Here is a 22,485-nt window from a genome sequence, read left to right on the forward strand (position 1 = left end):
TCCAACGCGTTTGGATAGCATTACATGAGGTCCTACAGCCCTGGCAAGTTACGTTTCCCATATGAGTTTGGCATTTGTAAGTGTCTTCTCTTATTGATCACACAAACTTGTGAGAGCAGCATAATATTAGATAACGATATTAAGATTATTTTCAACGCTGGAACTGCCTGTTCCAGGACCCAGGGGCTATTAAAAGCCCTTTACTATTAGGTTTCTATAGTAAATACTATTAAGCAGAAGGATAATTATATGTATAGCCTCTAAATTATTAAATAGTTAAAAGGTTTTGCTTGCAAGGGAGCTTCTAGTCTTTACTATATATTACTATAGACTTGTTATAAATAGAAAGAAAAGACCTAATTATTACCGCCACCTTAGGTGACGGTGTTACGACCCGACAGTTAACAGACCACTGACGACGACCCCGCAGGGGCCCAGCGGTTATAGGGACGGCCGTCAGCCGTTACGTCGTAACAACCCCCACGGAACGGAAGAACTAGGATACAGGTCACGTGACGATAAGCAGGACCGACGGACGATAAGCGGTCCTGGGACAGGACCGACGGTGCCAAGGGCGGTCCATGGCGATGGACCGACGTCCTGGGTGTCGGTCCCCCAGGATCAGGAAGTGTTTAGCATGGAACCAGACTTGTATATAGTTGGGACTCGAGTCCTCTCGAGTCCTACCTTTCCTAGTTCTTTAGCAATCAACTTTGTGATTACCCTAACCGGTACTTTTAGCTATACCTAAGTGACGACTACTCTACGACTCTTGTTGAGGCCTTGACTGATCACCAAGACCTTTGAAGATCTACGATCTATTCGACCAGGACCACGGAACGACTGTTACTACTCTCAATCCCTGGCTTACTGTTAACACAAACCCACTGTCAGTTAGCTGGCCGTAACACTTTGATTGCTCCTGTTCAGTAAGTCACCTTTTGAGAACTACTAAACAGTATAGACAAGATGTCTTCTCGCGCTTCTGCCAAATCACCCACTCCAGGATCCTCATCCTCTTCGCGCAACCAGCCTCAGAGCCTCGCGCAGGAGCCCGCCAACACTGAGGACTTCGACATGCCGGACCTCAAGTACGACTCCGATGGAGATGGCTCTTTCACTAAGGAAAGCTACGATAAGCTCCGACGCATAATCCAGAAACAAGAAGCCGAGACAAAAGACATGCAGAAAATCGTCAACGAAAACCGACAAGCAATGGAAAACCTCAACGAGCAACTCCAGCACGCTGGACAGGCCTACAAGAAGCTGGAAGAAGACATCAAGGGGGACGCCAACCTCCGGAAGATCCAGGAACTCCAGGGGGAAATCACCACCCTCCGGGCCGCCGCCAACATCGTCACCACGCCCGTCCACGGAGGACGACAAAAGCTCAAGCTCAGTGCGCCTGTCACCTACGACGGAACCCCCGGGACCCTTAAAGGATTCCTGATTCAGGTCAAAAACTACCAGAACTTTCACCATGGAGATTTCACTAACGAAACCGAAAAAGTAGTACACGCAGCCACCTACCTCCGAGGAAAGGCCCTCAAGTGGTTTAAACCAATCCAGGAAGAATACCTCAAATGCGAGACCCTCGACGAGTGCACCACCGAGACCCGCGACATCTACGCCAATTTTAAAGGATTCGAGGATGCGCTCAGGTCACTCTTCCAAGACCCCGACGAAAAGCGACAAGCCGAACGAGATCTGGCACAACTTAAGCAGACTAAGTCCGCTAAAGACTACTCCGCCAATTTCCGACAACTTAGCGTTCAACTCGACCTTACCGAGGAAACCAAGATCTTCATGTTCTATCAAGGACTAAAAGACGAAGTCAAGGACGAGATTATCAAGATTGATCGACCTGACGACTTTCTCTAGTACGCCGAACTCGCTATCAAAATCGACAACCGGCTTTTCGAACGACGAAAGGAAAGAGGCGAAAAACGACAAAACCCCAACTCAGGACGCAAGTACCAGTGGCAGCCTCAGCACCAGTTCAACAACCAGCGAAACGACAATAGACCCCGCAACAACTGGAACAACCCCCGACAAAGTACTGCCTATGGTTACTACAGTGGACTAATGGACCTTAGTGCTATACAGAGAAACGATAAAAAGAACGACAGTTGGAAGAAAGATAGACAGTGCTATAACTGCCAGAAGATTGGACACCTAGCATACGAATGCAGGTCACCTAAGAAGGAACGCTTCCAACCGGTACCAGAGAAACGATAAGCGAGTATCGCTACGAAGACGATCCCTCATGAACAACTCAACTGGACCACCTGCTTCGATGACAACTGCCATATCCACTCTAGCAGTAAGGAACACGCAGGATGGTACCCCTAGAAACCTTAAGAACGATCTGGTTACGATACTACCAACGCACCTAAACGGACCCTCGCTGTGGGATATAGAAGCAACAGCAAAATCGAGCGCAAGACAATCGAACAGCTCGACAGTATGAACGACAACGAGGAATTAGAACAAGACAATCAGCGAAGACTGAACCTCCTCTACGCAGGACGACAAGCCAACCTGCAGCGGATTCAACAGGACTTACAAAACCCTATATGGCAACGACAACTCGGTGCGCTGGACGCACACATCGAACGACGACAACATGCACAAGGAGATCCCGCACGGATCCGCTAAATCAACTAAGAACTGGAAGAATAGGTCGAATTAGAAACGACTAAGAACACCCCTAACGACTCGGAAACACCTCGCGATGTTGCCCGCCAACATGCCCAACTGGAAGTCGCCTTTGAAGTCGCTTCAGTCAACGATACTAGCTCTGGAGAGGACTCTGACGAAGAAATACAGTGGTATCACTGCTACCAAGACCAGCGCCGAGTCCACTATATCAAGAAAGACGAAGCATGGAAGAAACAGTAAGAAAACGACGAACAAGGAACGGACGAGCAGTTAAAAAACTAGACTCGCCTACCGAAGACAAGGGACAACGACAGGCAGTCTAGACAAGGTCCCTATGTAGCGCAACGACGCCTACGACACAACGACACGAGCATGTACAAGTCTAAATACAGCTCAACGGAAGAACAGCTACCGCCATGATCGACAGCGGAGCCTAAGGAAACTTTATATCACTAAGAACGGTGAATGAAAGAAAGATAACCTGGAAAAGAAAAGCAGCCGAAGACTGCTACGAACTTAGTACCGTTGAAGGAGAACAAGTCCAGTACGGCGGAGGACGCATTGCTATGGAGACAGCGTAACTCCCTTTGCAGATCCATGGCCGGAATGAGCGACTGAACTTCGATATTACGGAGATAGGAGACAAGTACGATGTCATCCTTGGAAGACCATGGTTATACGACAGTAACCCACGGATAGATTGGAGAACAGGCCAACTCCATTGGGACCAGGATTCAGTCACTGAGAAGCAACTACGGAACGGTGCCTTAAACGAACCTCTCAAGACTCCTGAAGCGAAGAGATTTCTAGCATACCTACGGATAAAGGATGCAAACGCCAGGACGTTATTAGCAATAGACATCGGCAAGGAAGACCGACTTCTGTCTATCCTAGAAGAATACCGGCAATACTAGAAGCTATTCGCCGAAGAACTCGAGACCGGACTCCCGGAACACAGCAACTACGACCACGAGATACCCCTTAAAGGAAGGGAAGGAGCCAAAGCTAGAAGCAATCTACGGACTTAACCAGAAAGAAATGGAAGCACTCGACGCTTACCTCAAAGAAAATCTACAGAAGGGATACATCAGACCCTCTACATCACCAGCGGGATACCCAATCCTGTTCGTACTAAAAAAGAACGGCAAACTACGACTCTGCGTCGACTACCGGAAACTCAACGACATTACGATCAAGAACTGCTACCCACTACCGCTCATCTCCGAACTACGAGACCTGTTGCACGGAGCACAGTGGTTTACAGCACTCGACCTAAAAGGAGCCTATAACCTGATCCGGATGAAATCAGGTGAAGAATGGAAGACAGCGTTTCGAACACGCCGAGGACATTACGAGTACCTTGTGATGCCCTTCGGACTTACCAACGCACCCGCGACATTCCAGACGATGATCAACCACGTCTTACGAGAATTTCTAGATGTGTTCGTCGTAGTTTACCTCGACGACATCCTAATCTTCTCCAAGACTCTGGAAGACTACAAAAAACACGTACACCAAGTACTGCGGAAACTGCAAGACGCCAAACTCCTAGTGGAACCCGAGAAGAGCAAGTTTCACGCCAAAGAAGTCGAATTCCTAGGTTTTACGATAGCCCCAGGAATCCTCAAAATGTCTAAAGACAAAATCGCAGCAGTACGAGACTGGCCTATACTATAGAACGTTAAGGACGTACAATCCTTTATTGGATATGTGAACTACTACCGACGGTTCCTAGAAGGGTACTCAGACAAAAACGACCCTCTCACGAGACTCTCGAAGAAAGATGTTCCCTGGCAATGGGAAGAAGAACAAGAACAAGCCTTCAACGAGATTAAACAACAAGTCACATCGGAACCAATACTTGTTATACTAAACCCCGAGAAACCATTCGAAGTCGAGACCGACTCCTTAGACTACGCTATAGGAGGATAACTAGGCCAACGAGACGACGAAGGACGACTATACCCTTGCGCCTTCTTCTTACGCAAGTTACACGGCCCAGAACTCAACTACTAGATACACGACAAGGAACTTATGGCAATTATCGAGGCATTCAAAGAATGGAGACCGCAACTCTTAGGAACCAAGTACGAGGTCAAAGTATACACCGACCACAAGAACCTTGCACACTTCACCACATCGAAAGATCTCAATAAACGACAAATTCGATGGTCCGAATTCTTGTCAGAATTTAATTTCAGAATCATCTACCGGAAGGGCAAGGAGAACGGCAGGGCCGACGCCCTTAGCCGACGACCGGACCACGAGGTCTAGGTACCTGAGGAAACCCGAGTTATCCTCAAAACAGACAAAAACGGAGACCTTGTGCCAGCAGCCAGACTCTTAATGATGGCCAGAAGAGACAGTACCAGCACGCCTGGAAGGATGTCTCCTGAAGCCATTAGGGAGATACACTCCGCACCCGCACATGGTCACCAAGGCGTAACCAAAACGTGGAAACGCATCCGTCAACACTACGACAAAACGGTTATACGACAAGAAGTATCTTTAGCGATTAAGGACTGTGAGGTTTGCGCAAAAAGCAAACCCAGCCGACATCAGCCTTATGGAAAGATACAGCCGCTCCCAGTGCCGCAAACCGCATGGGAATCCATCTCGCTGGACTTCGTTACTAAGTTACCTAAGTCCCGAGAACCGATGACCAACGTCCACTACGATAGTGTCCTCGTCATCGTCGACAGACTCACAAAGTACTCATACTTCATTCCGTACATGGAGTCAAGCACTGCAGAAGACCTCGCCTACAAGTTTCTGCAGGTGATCGTAAGCCAACACGGAATGCCGAAGGAAATCGTATCCGACAGAGACAAGCTGTTCACTTCCAAGTTTTGGAGATCCCTGATCTCGCAGCTAGGATCTGACTACAAGATGTCCACCGCTTTCCATCCGCAAACCGATGGCTAGACAGAACGAATCAATCAGATCATGGAAACCTACCTACGCTGCTACGTCAACTATTAGCAAAACAACTGGGTCCAACTGCTACCTATGGCCTAGTTCGCTTATAACAGCGCAGTAGGAGAAAGTATAAAAGAATCACCATTCTACTTGAACTACGGATTCAACCCGACAGCCTATGGACAACCCCGACAAGGCCTAACAGCTTTGAAAGCTGTGGCAGATATTAACAAACTCAAGGAAATCCAACGAGATCTTCCTAGAGACCTTGAATTTGTGCGCGAACGCATGCGCAAATACGCTGACAAGACAAGAGTTGAGGGACCAACTCTGAAGGAGGGGGATAGCGCATACCTTCTCCGCCGGAACATCAAAACAAAACGACCAAGCGATAAGTTGGACTTTAAGAAACTTGGACCCTTCGAAATCACGAAGAAGGTATCTAACGTCAACTTCAAACTCGCACTACCAGACACTATGAAGTGTCATCTAGTTTTTCATATTTCACTTCTCGAGCTAGCACCAAAAGGATCACGAACTATGGACTACATCGAAGTCGACCCGGAACAGGACTACGAGGTCGAAAGGATCCTCGATCACATCGATCAGCACGATGACACAGAAATATAATACCTAATCAAGTGGAAAAACTACGGACACGAAGAAAACACATGGGAACCCGCATCAAACTTGGAGCACGCACAAGAGGAACTTCAAGAATACTGGACGCAATGGGAAACACGACAGCACGCCAAAGTCATGCAAAGACTAATACACAACCCTCGCGTCAGAAACCCTCAACCTAAGTTTCGACCAACTAAGAAACCCCAGGGCAACAAAACGTTTCTTCGCCTAGGAATACCTAGCCCTGAGTAGCCGAGGAACCTCTAACACTCCCCGCACCCGCGCCATCCACCAGAGGACCCAAACCCATAAACTCGTCACCAAAACCAAAAAGGGACCAAGGAGGATCATTCCCGAGACCTACTGCCTGGAGGTTACTAACGACGAACCTCTCGTGAGCATCTAAGGCAGGTAGGACTTCGTCGTCCGCCAGGACGCCATCCTCCCTGTCAACCTCCTGCATACCACGCTCAAAAACTTCGGTCTGCCGCTCCCGAACTATCTTACGGACCGTCCGAATCCGTTTCAGACGACCCGCAGCATCCGCCATTTGAACTTGCAAACGAGCAAACTCTTGATGAAGCGCGAATAGCTCCTCACCCGCTTTCTCTTCTTTCTCATCCCACTCCTTTTGCTGAGAGTTCAACTTCTGAACTAGAAGCAAACATTAGCAACCCCCAGAACAGCGAAAACACAAAAACACGACTTACGAGTAGACGCCACGAGGACGCCGTCACAAGGTTTCTTCGCCTCGATGCAAGTCCTACAGCGTGTAGACTTCTCGCCAAAACGACACGGGACCTTTGCACGGAAACAACGAGTGCAAGGCATGTCGCTAGCAATCGATCGGGACTCCACGTATTCAATAAGCGCAGCTCTCTCACGATCTTTTATCACAGTCAAGTGCGACTTTGTCTTTCGAACGCGACCTGACATGGTGTCAGCATCATGAAAAAAAGGAAGCAAATTTGTGGATCCCCAACCTGGGACCAACGACCTACTTATACTCAGGTCTCGAGGACAAGACCTTTAAGAGGGGAGCTGATGTTACGACCCGACAGTTAACAGACCACTGACGACGACCCCGCAGGGGCCCAGCGGTTATAGGGACGGCCGTCAGCCGTTACGTCGTAACAACCCCCACGGAACGGAAGAACTAGGATACAGGTCACGTGACGATAAGCAGGACCGACGGACGATAAGCGGTCCTGGGACAGGACCGACGGTGCCAAGGGCGGTCCATGGCGATGGACCGACGTCCTGGGTGTCGGTCCCCCAGGATCAGGAAGTGTTCAGCATGGAACCAGACTTGTATATAGTTGGGACTCGAGTCCTCTCGAGTCCTACCTTTCCTAGTTCTTCAGCAATCAACTTTGTGATTACCCTAACCGGTACTTTCAGCTATACCTAAGTGACGACTACTCTACGACTCTTGTTGAGGCCTTGACTGATCACCAAGACCTTTGAAGATCTACGATCTATTCGACCAGGACCACGGAACGACTGTTACTACTCTCAATCCCTGGCTTACTGTTAACACAAACCCACTGTCAGTTAGCTAGCCGTAACAGACGGTAGGTTCTACTAAGAGAAGCTAAGGCTATAAGACAAACTGTAGGTTGTTAATCAGTTTACTAGTATGTTATACAAATAGAATAAGGGTTAGGGTAAGGTGATTAGTCTTACACTAGGTAATAAGATGATAATTAATCTTACACTACTACAATACTTAAGCTAGGAATTCTATCAAGATATTTACTAATCTTAGAAAGTTATTGGTTATAAAGCTAGTTCTTGTCTCGGACATTTCAAGAGCATTTGTGGCTTAATTTGTTTCAGTCTATGTTAAATCAATGTATTGCTACAAAATATTACATCCGAAGACTCTTGTCATGCTGCGTAGGTGTTTCCCCTGACATACTTGTGATGAACTTTTGATCGTACGCTCCATCATAAGCCATAATAAAATAGGCAAAGCACCTCCGGGGGTAGGCACTATGAGTATGTGTTCCATCCTTTGCACCGCAGGGTCTAGATCTCCCATACCGGTGTTGACATCAAAGCCCAGGTCAATTACCAACTTCACCATCGGACCAACCATCCTTGGCTTAATACACCCGCCATTATTCATTTCCGTAATGATAACCGTTTCGCGTTCACTTCCAAAACATCTCCCCTCCAGTGCTGTGCTAAAATTGACCCAGCGAAAGCGACGCTTCATTTCCGCTTTGAACTCTGATGTAATAATGTTGGTTCCTCCTAGGAGAACAATGTCGAGTTTAAGCATCCATTCTTTGCGGTATGCAGCCAGTAATCGCCTTAGCCCATCAACTGCAATGTTGCTGCGTTTGCCTTGCCTGTACTCCTCAACGTGCTTCTCTTGCACAATTGCTTTCATTACCGTCTCTTCGCATAGTTGTTTTGGTATAGGCCGTTGGACAAGAATTCCATGCGTGCAACCGTCTTCATTCAACGTGGCAATCCTATTAATCACCTCTTCTATTGAGGCGTCCGGCAAGAGCTTGTGTGTGGTATAGTCTACGCCGGCCTAGAACCCGTTGAGATACCTGTGAGTTGGTGGGATTAACTATTGCAGAGCAGAAATACATACCTTGGCGGCCACTTCGGCCTTGATGTGAAGATATTCTCTGGCATCGGCTCCAGTATCGAAATAGACGACCGCCAGCCGTGGAATGATACCCTCTCGCCTTCTTTTGTGTCGGGAGCACCATCTCTCTAAGTCTTCGACTACAGGCTTCCCAAGGAGAAGCCGCGACTGCCGGAGGAGAACGACTGAATTATCATTTAAATTGGTCATGGCGTGTCCGTTTAGCCTCTTAGAAAGTCAAGTAGCGGCCAAGGGAGAGTATACGAGTAAACGCTAAACACGTAATTAGAGACTGCCTTGGCCTCCAGCCTGCCATTTGGATTGTTTACGAAGATGGACCATCGGTTAATTTATGTATTGCGTGAGCAAGAAAAAGAAATGCCAAAGTAAACAGAGGTCTGGTGTCCCCGGAGACGACATGTTTAATTACTGTCTTAGAATACCGATCGCACCAGCCACGTAGCCATCCTGGACCGGCAACATGTTTCTCGGCTGGATACAGAGTATAATCGCAGAGCAGTAAACCTGGTCCAAGATTCTTTCGCATCAGGCACATGAGTCATCTCTGCTTTAAACTTCTACCAGTAAAGGTAATAATTGCGGAGGCTGTAGACAATCAGTTGGGGGCGTGTGAAATTTCAAGATGTTCGTGTTTCTCTTGTGTTACTGAAATGATGATAAAGATGAGAATTAGAGGTAAAAGGAATATCTTGTGCCTAATAATGTAAGCAATCGCGAGCAAGAAGGTAAAGCAAGCTTTGTACAAGATGTCAACAGAGAGCAGCGGTCAAATTCTGCATGACGAATTGTCAGTAAGAACCATGTTTAATAACAAGATGACGTCGCCATCAAAGGAATTGTTTCCGTCTATTTCCGCCTTTATGATGTCGGGGACGACGGGGAGGATACAAGAAGGGGCGACTAACGAAATAAAAATGGACAGAAGTGCCAAACAGACCAGCGGGATGCCAATGCAGCTCTTTTCTGAGATCATTCTCATGGAAGCATGTTGATAGTAGAGGGGGTGATCGAGGCAGGCGAGGGCCAGGATGACAGACGTGCTTTTGGTAATTTCGAGCAGACTCGGTCGATGTGGGAGACCAAGGTTGAAAGCAGCACATCTCCTAAGGCCCCATTCTTGCGTCTCACTTAGTTCATGGCTGCCAAATGCATACTTGATGAGGTTAAACCCATCTCATCTCATCCAGTCATCTATTCACTATTACTCGTCTATTCATCTACTCATATATTCGTTTCCTTATTATTTAGATATACTACGACAGGGTTTATTTCGAACCCCTTTCAACTGGCCAACGGCGTGTGCAAATCTCGAGCTAACTGAGCCACTATTTCCCGCTTTTCTCTGGAGCTGGCCCTGCTAATCTTGGCCGTCTTGTCGTCGAGCTTCCTCCAGATCTCGACGAACTTGTTCTTGGTGCTGTCCGTGTCCAAGTTGCTCATGCCAAAGCGCTGGATTGCCTTCACCATGGTCCTGGCATTGCGCAGCTCAAGGATATCGGCGGGGCCGAACCGCACGCCGGACCCGTACATCTGGTTGATGCGTGCGCAGTAGAGGATGAGCGCCGCCAGCCCCGCGCCCAGCGCCGTCGCCACCGATGACCCCGTCTCCACCGGCAGTTTCTTGACGTCGGCGGAGCTGCGGAACGAATGCCGCTGTACTACTTCGACCCCGGGCAGGATGAAGTCGACGTTCTGGAGCGAGCCCACCCACTTGTATGGCAGGCCCGACGGCTGCGCCGCGCCGATCTTGATCACGGAGTTCTGGTTCCACGCCGCCGGATAGTACATGATGTCGGTGCCGTCGCCCGCGTCGCGGCTCGAGCAGAAGAGGAGCACTTTCTTGTCGATCGCGTACTGCAGCGCGCCCACCAAGATCTTGCGCAGGTCTTCCGGAGGCTTCGTCACCGTCCACGACATGGAGATGATGGTGGCCCCGCGGTCGACTGCGGCGCGGATCGCCCGCGCCGCCGACTCCACGTCGATCATAGCCCCCGCCCCGGCCGTCAACTTCGCCCCCGTGTTGAGACGAATAGGATAGATCTTGGACATTGGGCACACTCGCGCGATCATGCTGGCCATAACCGTCCCGTGGCCCGTCTCGGACGCATACCACGGCATGTTGCGGTCGCCCTCGAAGCCAAAAGTGCGCCCCGGGAGGATCCGCCCTTGCAGTTGGTCCGCCATTGTGTCGACCCCGTCGTCGATGAGCGCGACAATGACCTCCTCCGGCACCAGGCCGCTGGTCGGCTTGGAGAGGCTCGCTGAGGTGTTGGCCAACGGCGCGCCGCCGCCCGAGGCGGTCTTCCGAGAATGCTGCTTCTTCGGAGACGTTTCGTCGAGGATGTCGTTCCAGATGGTTCTGATGCGGTCGGCGAAGCTGTCGGTTGCTTCCAGCCAGCGGTGCGGTGGCGTTGAGATGCTGGGGCGGTCGACGCTGGGAACCGATGCGCCGAGCAACGCGTTGGAACGCCGTGGGCCATCCAACAAGGAAATACACTCGACGGCGCGGACGATGGGTTTCTGAGGAGGTGAAGAACCAGCTTGGCCTTGCAGCGGCGGGGGGCCCATGTTCGGAACGTTCATCTTGGGTTTAGTGTCTTTCTTTGATTCAAGGTATTTCTGGACGTATTGCGGACATCCCTCTTTTAGGCGTTCTTTGAATTTAGTGATGTTGGACATGGTACGCTCTGGGTGCTCGAGTGTCCGAGTCTTCCGTTGGGAACCAGTCAGTGGGGGCCTTCGGTGTCTTTTGATGAGTTGATCACTTACCGGGTCTATTATAACCAGGACATTCCGTAAGCTTGGTAATCGCCGGAGGCCTTCCGGCTCGCCCCATGCACGGAGAACTGCGTTGTTCCCGCTCCAACGAAGCACGATGTCGGTCAGCTCTGGGCACGCATTGTAGATCGTCTCGGGGTCCAGATCCGGCTTCGACCATTCAAGCGACTCAACGCCGAATCCTTGGAGTGCTTTCTCGATGGCCTCATCCGAGTGAGGCACCTCAGACGAGTCATCTACTATGACCTTTAAGATGCGCTTCACATTCTTCTTCTTCTTCAGCCAGTCGAAGAAGAAGAGCATGTCGGTCCGACCGCTTCGGCCGGCACGGGGGAGGAGTTTATCCCCCTTGTCCCAGTTAAGAACGCGGATAGGGGGAAAGGCGACGTATTTGAGTACCGTGTCGAAAACGACGTCTTTGAACGTTGCCTCAAAGACGTCTGTTTCGACCTCCTTCGCAACTCCCTGGTAGTCAAACCAAGTTTGGATATCTAAGAAAGTTGTTTAGCAACGCCTCTAGCAGCGTACGTGCTATCCACTGCGTTGGTGGACCTACCATTCGGATTATCGCCGTACAAGAATCGTGTAGAATTCTCGTGGGACCGGGTTCTCAGGCACCGGGTCTTTAGCATCAGCTGTATCTTGTCGGACCACTCGTCTCTGATCTTCTTGCGTTGCTCGGGAGTCTGCTCTTGGACCATCTCACTCCCATTTTCCTTCTCCTTCTCCTTCTTTTTGTCCTTCTCCTCCTCCTTTACGGCCATCGGCTTCCCCACCGCCGGCTTCTCCGCGACGGGAGGGCCGGCCGTCGGTGCCCGATTCAGCCTTTGCGTCACGGGCGTGTCGGGGCCGCCCGGGTGGAGCCTATTTGGTTTTTCACTGCCGTCTCGGACCGCCCCCGTGCGGATCGGCGGTAGCATCTCCCGACCACGCCTCATACCCTCTTTGGCACCTGGTGCTTCCCGGTCCTTTGGTCCGCCGGGCCCTTCCTTGCCTCCTGGGCCCTCCTTACCCCCGGATCCTTCTTTGCCGCCGGGGGCTTCCTTTCTCTGGTCAGCGGGGGCTGTGCGTATATATTCTCGGCCCGGTTCTTGCCCTCTGTCTTCTCGCTCCGCATCCCGGTTCACGTTCTGCCCTCGATCTCGATGATGGCCGGCGGGCTCTTTTTCTCGCTCCCTGTTGCCATCCATCACATTGCGGGGTGCATCCTTGGAACCTTCCGCTCCGGGCCGCTTCCCTACCGACGCCTGCCCCTTTGCCCCGGGAGCTGAAGAGTCCGGTTCGCTCGACTTTTTGGCTTGCGTAGACGGCTCCTGAAATTCCGCTCGCGTCCATAAGTGGTACTCGTAAACCGACAGACCGACACCTTTAGCTTGGGGGCTCTCTTTGGTTCCGGGATCCTTTTTGGCGCCGGCGTTCTTCTTGACGCGGGGGTCCTCATTGGTGAAGAGGTCGAGGACGGCCCTGCCCTGCTTGATGAGGGCCTCGGAGTCCCCGGCGCGCAGCAGCCGGCTCACGACGTTGTGCTGCGCCTCGGAGCTCCATCTATAGTCGACAGCATAGTGTAGAGGCGTGAGCCCGGACGCGTCCTGGGCGACCACGGCAGTTTCGCCCGCCTGCTCTGCCACTATCTTTAGGGCCTTCATGGGCAACTTATTGTTCGCCTTCTTCGCGACGAACATTGCGCGGTTGCGCATTGCCAGGTGCAGCACGGTTTCATCCCGGTTGCCGCTGACACACCTCACGGCGAGGGCCTCAGTGAGCAGGTCGGACGCCTCGTCGCTGCCACTTGCCCTGTCGTCGTCTCCCGTGCCCTCTTTGGCCTTTTTGCAGCTCAATATCATGGAGAGTGCCAGTAAGTTCTCAGAGGCCGAGAGGGCGCTGTACAGCGGCGTGATGCCGTTTTCCGCGGGCATCTTGAGGAGGTGCGGGTACCGCGCCGTGATAATCTGGGCTGCCAACAGCATGGCGCGCCTGAGAGTGTTGTTGGCGTTTCTTTTGGGGAACTTGTCGACTATATGATGTAGCACCGTCTTAATGCCTAATTCCACCGGCGAGTCGAGGAGGTAGATGTCAAAAATCTGTTGAGGGTTGTTCTCGAGCCGCTCAAGCATTCTTTGGGGGGCGTTTTCCATGTCTGTCATGAACTTGCGTATACTCTCTTCATTGGGATGCGTCTCATTGTCTTCATTATCGGAGGCATCATCCCGGATGTCGAGGTTTTCATCACTGTCGCTATCATCATTAGGCAGGCGATCGAACCCGTCCATGGTTGATGAGCCCCTACGGCCAGGTCGTTGAGAGTAAATGCTGTGTCGAGTGGCGGTTCGATGGCGGGAGAAACGTATGGGGAGACCCAACTCATTGAAGCACAAATTGAGAATGCAACGAGAAGAGTGAGAGAGAATCCGCCAGGCAAAGGAAAAGATTAATCTTGGAAGTATTGCCGCATCAACTGGCAAGGCTGCACAAGGTGGTAAATCGACCTCTTGAGGGCCATACCCGATGCGGCCGACCCTCTCCGCCCCCAAGTTCAAGTTAGTTGCCCTTCCTCTCCGGTCCGATTGTCAATGGGAACTTTGTCGCAGCCTTACACGTCGTGCCGCATCCGAACATCGATAGCGCGGTTTGGCGTCCAGGGTAAAGCACAACACCACTTCAGATGGCCCTTGTCGGGACGAGTGCAGGTACGAACAGGTACATTTCTTGCTGCCAGCTATATCCTGGTCTTAAAAGCAACAGAGTCAATGGGCAACTCGTGAGGATTCTGTACCCCTCGCAGCCTGGTGTCTGAAACGGGACTGAATTTCGTACATCTTATGAACTGCAAATAACGCTTTATATATCTCCACAAATGGGTTGCCATACGGCAGACAAGGATACTCATCTTCCACCTCTGTCGTCCGATGCGCCCGTCTTACTGCTCCTTGACAACTCCGCTCTTCACCGTGGTAACCGTCACATCTTCGACCAGAGACAGGTCGAAATCCCCAAGATTATCAACATTGTATTTCATTAATTTGTTGGTGGGAGGCAGCTGCGTGCGAAACAGGATCGGGTCGTCCGAGTCGCGGCCCCCAAAGAGCTGCTCGACGCGCGTCTTCAGGTCAACCTCGGTCTCCAGCTTGACGGTGCAGAAGAAGTCGTCGTCGGTGGACCGCTTGAGCACAATGCCAACACGCATCGCCGCGGGTACGCCCTTCTTGGTCGTTGCGTTCTCCCTGAGCGTCCAGGTCGCCGCGTTGGACGGGCCGGCGGGCGCACCCAGCCGGTCGATGGATCCAACGACGTGCGCAGCGTCCGTAGTCTCCTCCTCGACGCGGTGTTCCCATTTGACCGTCCCCGAGAGCTCCGCACCGAGGAGGCCGCCGCCGACGGTGCCTTCGGCGCCCCGCGTCATTGATTCTGTCCGCTGCGTGGGCACCAGGCTGAAGCTGTCGTCGAACGACATGAAAGCGACCTCTGGGTTCTTGCGGTGCCGGCCTTGGGAGTCGAAGAAGACAAACTCAATGTTGGCCAGTGCCACGCGCCGCGCGCGCCGGCGCGGGTCGAAGCGGAAGAGCAGAACTAGCAGAGTCGCGCGCGCGTCATCATCGTCTTCGCCCCAGCTACCGTGAATGATATCGACGCAAGTGCATTTGACATCGACGGCTCCCTTTCGCTGGACGACGTTGCTTCGCTGGAAGGGGTCCTCCCGGTCGTTCTTGGTATGGAAGCTCGACTCTCTGTCGCCGGCGGCGAGCTCCACATCAAAGCTCAGCACGTCGTCTCCTGTCTCGAGCATTTCGAGCTCGCTCTCGTCCTTGACGGCCGCGAAATCAGCCATTGCTGTTGCAAAGGTAGGAAAATGTGTGTAGAAAGTGTGTAGATGAGTGCGAAAATGGGTCCAACAATGCTTCGGCAACTCGCGTGAGGACGAACTCCAAGCAGAAGGTTACTTGAAGTGCTTATTGGCGTATGTCCAAGTCAACGACCAGTATGTGATGCCTTGTTCGGGATCTAATATCATGAACCCGAGGTTGACAGCTTCCGCTCTTATGGTCAGCTCAGATTGAAGAAATCCTACGTACCTTCATGTATCGGTACTTTGGAGCGAGGGGAACCCCGTCTTGAGGGCCCATGTGGGAGACACGCATGCAGTCAGCACAGCGGAGGAACCAATGCACTAACCGGACATGAGTTACATTGATTTGCTTGGCTCCCATTTCTCGTTCTCTAGCAAACTGGCGCGCGGCTCCTTTTCTTTAACCCAGCACCCAGTGAATCAGGTGCGAGGCGCTCCGTTGGTGGATGAGGCCAACACCCTTCGCTCGTCTGATCACCACCTCTTATCATGGCTGCCAGACACCTCGATCTTTGGGGCAAGCAATTGGAACGTCAAATCTCCCATAACACCCCTCTGCCAAGTCCATGAAGGTCAGAGGCCATCGGACACAACAATGACCACCATGTCTGCCATCAAGGACAGCGTGGACGCACCTACTGATATCCATAATTCCGACGAGGGCCAGCAACCACTCGGTTCGGACAATAATGAGCCGGATGATGACAATCATTCAAAGCCAACAGAAGAACGAGACACATTGATGGCTGAGTGCGACGAGCTCGAGACTGAGATAAAGAACAACCCCGATGTGGAGCTTGGGAAGACTTATTCCGATCACGCCGACAGTATGGATGCCGCATCTGAGTCTCAGCCTGTGCAAAGAGAGCCCGAATATGGGCTCTTACCGGAGGGCAACGCAGAGGGTATCTATAAAGCCGAGTAAGTCAAGAAGGTTCATTCCGGGTTGTTTTTCTCGATATTTTTAGTCCTTTGAACTCTCTCATCAAACACTCCCCAAATTTGCTTTAAGGGACATTTTGACTAACGGGGCTAATAGCGTCATTACCGTCCACGGTATTTGTTATACCTCCTGGACGACTGACTTGAAGAGCGGCAACTGGAGTCCTTTGGACGGCACAAAAAGCAGCGCTTCTTGGGTATCGGATCTCATAAATCCCAGCCGCGTAATGCATTATCACTACGATATTGATCACTATAATGAGACTGTCCCCGACGTGCTCCGCCGTGGTGGGATCGAACGCGAGGCACAAAAGCTTCTCGACGCAGTTTTGGAGAAACGGGAAGATACCCCCCCGAATGAAAACCCACGGCCGATTGTGTTCGTCTCCCACGATGTCGGTGGAATCATCGTTAAAAAGGTACAGCTTACTTTGACCCGACACCTGCCCTGTTCAAATTTCATATCTCTTTGTGTTGGGTTCGCCTCGAAGTCAGTAGCTAATTACAGAAAAGGCCCTGGTCCTAGCGTCTCTGAATCCTGTAAAGTACAAGGATATCCTGTACTATAACTCGATGCTGGTAGGTTAGCATTCAAAGAGATCTCATCTCTCTCACATGAACGTCCGGCTAACTGATGAAGCTCTTTCTCGCCTGTCCACACCGTGCCCCGCGTTTAGAGTTGGAGAACTCCTTTGCGCAACTGCTTTACCTTCCAGACTCATACAGAATACGAGCAACTGAGACAATAGTCAACCTTGCCTCCGCTACTTTGCGTATCAATGCCGAGTTCCTCGACACGAAGGCCTTTCTCCGTGCCACATTGATCAACATTTACACCTTCACGGTTAAACCCCCACACCCCCACACCGGCCGTGGTCTGCCTACTCCGTTCTGGCCGTCCTCTTGTGGTGCTGATGTTCCCTTTGAGCTTTGCCTCGGATGGTCAACTCCGCATCTCAGATTGGTCCTTGGAGAGGATGATGGGCTTCCACATGGTGAAGAGCAATTGGCTGCGACCTTGGGTCCTCAAATCGGCGAATACCCGTACAGTAAGTTTGCGTCCCTTACATTTCATAATCTAGTCTTGTAGATTCAACTGCAAGACGACAGCCGAAATATGCCACAGGGCTGCAGCATACTCTGGTGGAAAAGGATTTGATATGCGCGGGGAAACAACCCTGCTTACAAGAAGGAAAACAGCTCTTGAACCCAACGCCCCCGATACGCCCCTACATAAGATCCTTCTTTCCCAAGCATCCCCGCTGGTTCCCTGGGACTTCGAGGACTTCACCTGGGAGCCGGACGACACGGATGCATGCGAGTGGATCACGGATCATGGCGAGTACAAGAAATGGCAGGATCTTCCCGGTCTCGGGATACTGCATATTCGCTGTCCTGACCGTTATGCGAAGGTGCTGTCGCCCCAATTCTTTGACGACATGAAGGGTACGGACAACAAACAGAGCCTCTTTTACCACAGCTTCTCACGCCGAGACGCCAGATTCAACACACTTCAGGGCCTTTTCGCATCTCTGAACTCCCAGATAGTAGGGCGGTATATTGAGGGTTTCAGATATTCATTTTGCTGGGCTTTGTTGGCGTCACAGAACGCTTGCACAACTCAAGACCTTTTTCAGCTCTTTTGGTCTTACCACCGCGCGGTACACCTCAACAAAGCCGTCTTCTTCATTTGCTGTCTCGACGAATGCGACGAGACACGGTATAAGTTGCTTGAATACCTCAATGCAACGGCCGGACTCTCCGAGCGGCGGGTTAGGTTCGTGGTGACCACCTCAAAAGGGCGTGATGAGCGCCTCGAATCGCAACTTGCTTCTTGGCCCACCATTGATATGGACGATCTAGTGAAGAGCCCCAAAGAAGAAGCCGCAGCCACGAAAGCAGCCGAGAAGGTTCTCAACGAAGTGACCCAGCGGCTTATGGCCGTCAAGCCCGTGTTCGTGAATTTCAAAGACCGCATCCAGGAGTTGGTCAGCGGAACTAGTAGCCAGGAACGTCGGTTGGCCTGCTTTTTTATCCGGTGGCTCGCGGACAGCACTCTGACCAACAACACCCGTACTTCTATCCGCAAGACTTTAGACAGGTTGACGCCTTTGACGACAGGGGCTCTCATGGCTGCTACCTTGGATTCTTTTGGCACCCGAGCCGCGAAAGCTCACAAATTACTTTTCTGGGTCAAGTTTGCCTTTGAAAAGCCGACCCTGTGGGAGGTTGGAGAAGCCCTACACATTGCTGCCAATGAACCAGAAACCGACGACCTTGACGACATCGACTACGATAAGCTCCACAATGATTTACGGGAGTTTGCGGGGCTTCTCTGCTATGAAGGGTACGAAATTGATCTAGATCATGGATTCGCCGAGGCGGCTTTTGTACATGACGACGCTGCGACTGCTCATGCAGAAATGGCCTCGATATGTCTAAAGTATCTTGTTCTCCCAGAGGTCCGGAGCAAGCTGGAAGACCTGATCGAGAAGAACGCGTTCCTTGACGAGGCCCCAGTATCGCGACCACGCTACAATCTGGTTTCCTACGCTGCCAAATACTGGACTAAGCACTACGAACTGGCTGCATCCCATCGCCCCAAAGCACAAGCTCTCAAACTCTTTGAGGACTCCAAAGCCCGAAACTTGTGGCAGCAGGCCGTCTATGTCTTATCCAACCCCATGACGCGGATACACAGGGGCTACATCTCAGCCCTACCCATCATCTGCATGACGGGGCTGAAAGACCTCGTTGCTCATCAGGTCGAAGCCGAACGGCCCTCCTCACCCACCAGCGTCGACCTCTTTTTGGCCGATGCGGGTCTGGCCCTCGTAGAGGCAGCTCACGGCGCCCACAACCATGTCGTTCAACTGTTGCTGGAAGCGATCACTCCAACTCACGGCGTCCTGAGCGAGGCTCTCCTAGCGGCTGCCGCTACTGGTGACGAGGCTATTCTTAATCGTTTAATTGGCGTGGCGGCCAAGGCAAAAGATTTCGACTGGCCGCCAGGTTTGTTTCGACGGGTTGCATGGCTGGGCCTCACGAAAACCGCGAAGCTACTGCTTTCCTCAAACGTCCCCATGCCCCCATTCGAAGATAGCTTCGAGACGGCATTAGTGCACATGGCGATTGAGGGATGCCATTCGGAAATGGCCAGGCTGCTGATTGAGGCCAAGTGCGACCTCAATGCAACTGTGAACAATGGCAAGACGGCTCTTCACCTGGCAGCTTACTATGGAAGAGTAGATGTCATACAGTCACTGCTCGCCACTGGTGCTGATATAAATGCCAGAGACAGTATGGGAGAAGAAGAGGAAGAGTTTGAGGGAACCACGCCTCTACAGATGGCGCTGTTCGGCGGAAATCCGCAGGCAGCCAAGGCTCTACTTGAAGCCGGCGCCGATGCCAGTCTCGGCGATCCCGAATCTTGGGATATAATAGAAGAGACATGGACCGCCAGACCTCTGATATATGCTGTCTTGAACGAGTACGACGAGTGCCTAAAAGTTCTGCTGAACCACAACGTTGATGTTAGCGTCAAGCTTGAAGGGAAAACGGCTTTATGGTATGCCGCCTCAAGAGGGCAGATCGAGACGTGTCGACTACTCCTGAAACACGGAGCCGACCCCAACGAGACTCCCGAAGACTCCGAACCTTTATTGATCTCCGTGATCTCGTACCCTATGCCGACGAACAAGATTATAGAGATACTGAAGCTACTTATCGAGCACAAAGCTCGCCTCGATGTTCTGGATACAACGCAGTCATGGCGCAACAACGTGATGTCAAGGGCCGTAGGCACGGGAAACAAAGAGTTGGTCGAGTTCTTGCTCGAACACGATGTTCCGACGGGCCTGGGCCAAAAGATTTCGCAGACGCCTCTCTACGTCGCGGCGTACGAAGGCTTGACAGAAATTGTAGAGCTACTGCTTGAACACGGCGCCGACGTCAATCTGAAAAGCGAATGGGGCTGGACGCCGCTGCACGCTGGTTACGACAGCGCCCGCATAACAGAACTCCTCTTGAACGCCGGTGCCGATGTCGATGCGTTGTGCGACTCGGGCACAGCAACGTATCTTGCTGCCAAACACGGAATGACAGAGGTGATCACTTTGTTATTGGGACACGATCCGAAGCCGGACCTCGAGATCGAGACGGTTGCCAGGTTGGATGGCGAGCGCCTGGACGCCTACGAAGACGGTATGACGGCACTCTGCATTGCGTGCCAGAGGGGCAACCTCCACACCGTAGAGCTGCTTCTCAACGCCGGGGCAGATGTGAATCACCAGACCAAAGATGGAAGCTTCCCGCTGAAGTTTAGCCTCCATAGCACCGAAATGATGGAGATGCTGCTCAAACTCCGCCCAACAAGTATGGACTTGAAACTCGCGGACGCGGCAGGCAGTACGGTTTTGCATAACATCGAGCACTACACACCCGAAAGCAACATAGAGAAGCTCTGCAGTGCAGGTGCCGATGTCAATGCAATAAACCTGGACGGAGTGAACCCGTTGATGAGATGCGTGTTCGCCCTTAACATAGACGCGTTCAAGCTCCTGGTGGCGAATGGCGCAAAAGTTAACGAGCACACTCCCACCAAGGGGTCCCTACTCCACGTGGCCGCTTTCTCAGGTCGATGGGACATTTTCAAAGCGGTCATCGACGCGGGCTGCGATGTGGATGCGGCTCGCTCTGCCGACTACGGGATAACACCATTGTACAAGGTCGCGACTGGCAACTCGCAGGGGGAACATCTGAAGATTGCCAAATATCTCGTCGAGGAGGCAAAAGAAGATCCCAATAAATACTCCCCCGACAGCGTCTTCGGATATCCTATACTCGCAGCTGTGTTCTCTTCGCATGGACAGGAGGTAATGGAATATCTCATCGATGTCGGGGCCAATCTCGATGTGGCCGATCGTATGGGCCGGACCGCCCTGCATGTTGTAGCAATGAAGTTCCCCGACGCCGACATCATGGACTTACTGCTCAAGAAAGGAGCCAATATCATGGCACGTACAAATGTTGGAGCCTTGCCGGTGCACTTCGCGGCGGCATATCCCTGGTCATCCGCGCCATTGATGCGGCTGCTACGACACGTCGAGGGTCCAGGGGACGACCTGGACAATCTGAAGTCGGATGAAGATCAAGACGACATAGAGGCGGAGTCAGCAGGGGGTAGAAGTGACGACAGCATTGACGTGAATGTAAGGATTGAATCGCCGGCTCAAGCTGAGGAGGAGGAGGACGGCACCGACAAAAAGTCAACCCGCAGAGAACTTCCGTTTGATATCAACGACAAGGACAACGACGGTTGGACACCTCTTATGTGGGCCGCCAAGGGCAACTACAATAACCATGCCGGCTTGAAGGCCCTCCTGGACCGGGGAGCCAACCTGTGGGACGTGGGCGAGGGCGCCGACCGACAATGGACGCCTCTGAAGATAGCGCGGTACTATGGGTCGACAGATGAAGTGTTCGACCTGCTGACTCCCAAGGAGAAGTCGCGGACACGCACCGACGGCACGACGGAGGATTGGAACGACAAAGACCACCAAGTGAGGATGGGCGACTGGAAGGGCAATGTCACCTGCGACCACTGTCTACTGGTGAGTATACACATGCACGTAGCCCCATCGTGTGGAGGAGTACTAACGCTTGTTGTCAAGGGAATTCTCGGCAAAAGGTGGAAGTGCCTTGATTGCGAGTCGCGTAGCTTCGATTTGTGCTACAAATGCATTCGAAGCAAAGACATATTGCATCCGGGCCACAGGTTTGAGGAGCTAGGCCCCGAATACGAGGACGATGTAGAAGAGGAGCAGGGGAAGCCCGACGACGAAGAAAAAAAGTCACAAACGGCGGACGAAGCTGGCCAAGATGACGACGAAATAGATTCAGGTGATGAGCTTGGTGTCTTTGATGATGATGATGACGATGACGAGATCAACGCCGACAGTGATGACAATTGAAGGACCGAAGGCAGTGGTAGTAGGATAGGTCGAAGTCTATGTTACTTTATTTAACAAATAGACAATAATTGATATTATACACCGCGGTTTAATAGCGGCCAATATTTAGCAGGCAC

At 51.8% G+C, this 22,485-nt stretch overlaps 5 protein-coding genes across 5 annotated transcripts; 2 read left to right on the forward strand and 3 right to left on the reverse strand.

The window, feature by feature from the left end:
* Window positions 1–969: 969 nt before the first annotated feature.
* Window positions 970–1,881, forward strand: CTRU02_205774 (reverse transcriptase domain protein; the record flags this gene model as incomplete). Its single annotated transcript, XM_070204612.1, has 2 exons — window positions 970–1,108; window positions 1,163–1,881. The coding sequence occupies 2 exons, from the start codon at window positions 970–972 to the stop codon at window positions 1,879–1,881; spliced, it is 858 nt and encodes a 285-aa protein (XP_070061716.1).
* Window positions 1,882–6,442: 4,561 nt separating this feature from the next.
* On the reverse strand, window positions 6,443–9,022 carry CTRU02_205775 (uncharacterized protein; the record flags this gene model as incomplete). The annotated part of the gene is made up of 4 exons (XM_036733853.1): window positions 6,443–6,858; window positions 6,915–7,133; window positions 8,149–8,752; window positions 8,816–9,022. The coding sequence occupies 4 exons, from the start codon at window positions 9,020–9,022 to the stop codon at window positions 6,443–6,445; spliced, it is 1,446 nt and encodes a 481-aa protein (XP_036574439.1).
* A 1,092-nt stretch (window positions 9,023–10,114) lies between these two features.
* Window positions 10,115–13,881, reverse strand: CTRU02_205776 (uncharacterized protein; the record flags this gene model as incomplete). Its single annotated transcript, XM_036733852.1, has 3 exons — window positions 10,115–11,542; window positions 11,603–12,102; window positions 12,168–13,881. 3 exons carry the CDS (start codon window positions 13,879–13,881, stop codon window positions 10,115–10,117), a joined length of 3,642 nt encoding a protein of 1,213 aa, XP_036574438.1.
* Window positions 13,882–14,528: 647 nt separating this feature from the next.
* CTRU02_205777 (uncharacterized protein) lies at window positions 14,529–15,437 on the reverse strand (the record flags this gene model as incomplete). Its single annotated transcript, XM_036733851.1, has 1 exon — window positions 14,529–15,437. One exon carries the CDS (start codon window positions 15,435–15,437, stop codon window positions 14,529–14,531), a length of 909 nt encoding a protein of 302 aa, XP_036574437.1.
* Window positions 15,438–16,059: 622 nt separating this feature from the next.
* On the forward strand, window positions 16,060–22,369 carry CTRU02_205778 (uncharacterized protein; the record flags this gene model as incomplete). The annotated part of the gene is made up of 6 exons (XM_070204613.1): window positions 16,060–16,376; window positions 16,495–16,816; window positions 16,911–16,976; window positions 17,038–17,446; window positions 17,598–22,009; window positions 22,070–22,369. 6 exons carry the CDS (start codon window positions 16,060–16,062, stop codon window positions 22,367–22,369), a joined length of 5,826 nt encoding a protein of 1,941 aa, XP_070061717.1.
* Between the last annotated feature and the right edge of the window lie 116 nt (window positions 22,370–22,485).

This window comes from Colletotrichum truncatum (assembly GCF_014235925.2).
Source record: "Colletotrichum truncatum strain CMES1059 chromosome Unknown Contig_0003, whole genome shotgun sequence".
NCBI lineage: Eukaryota > Fungi > Ascomycota > Sordariomycetes > Glomerellales > Glomerellaceae > Colletotrichum > Colletotrichum truncatum.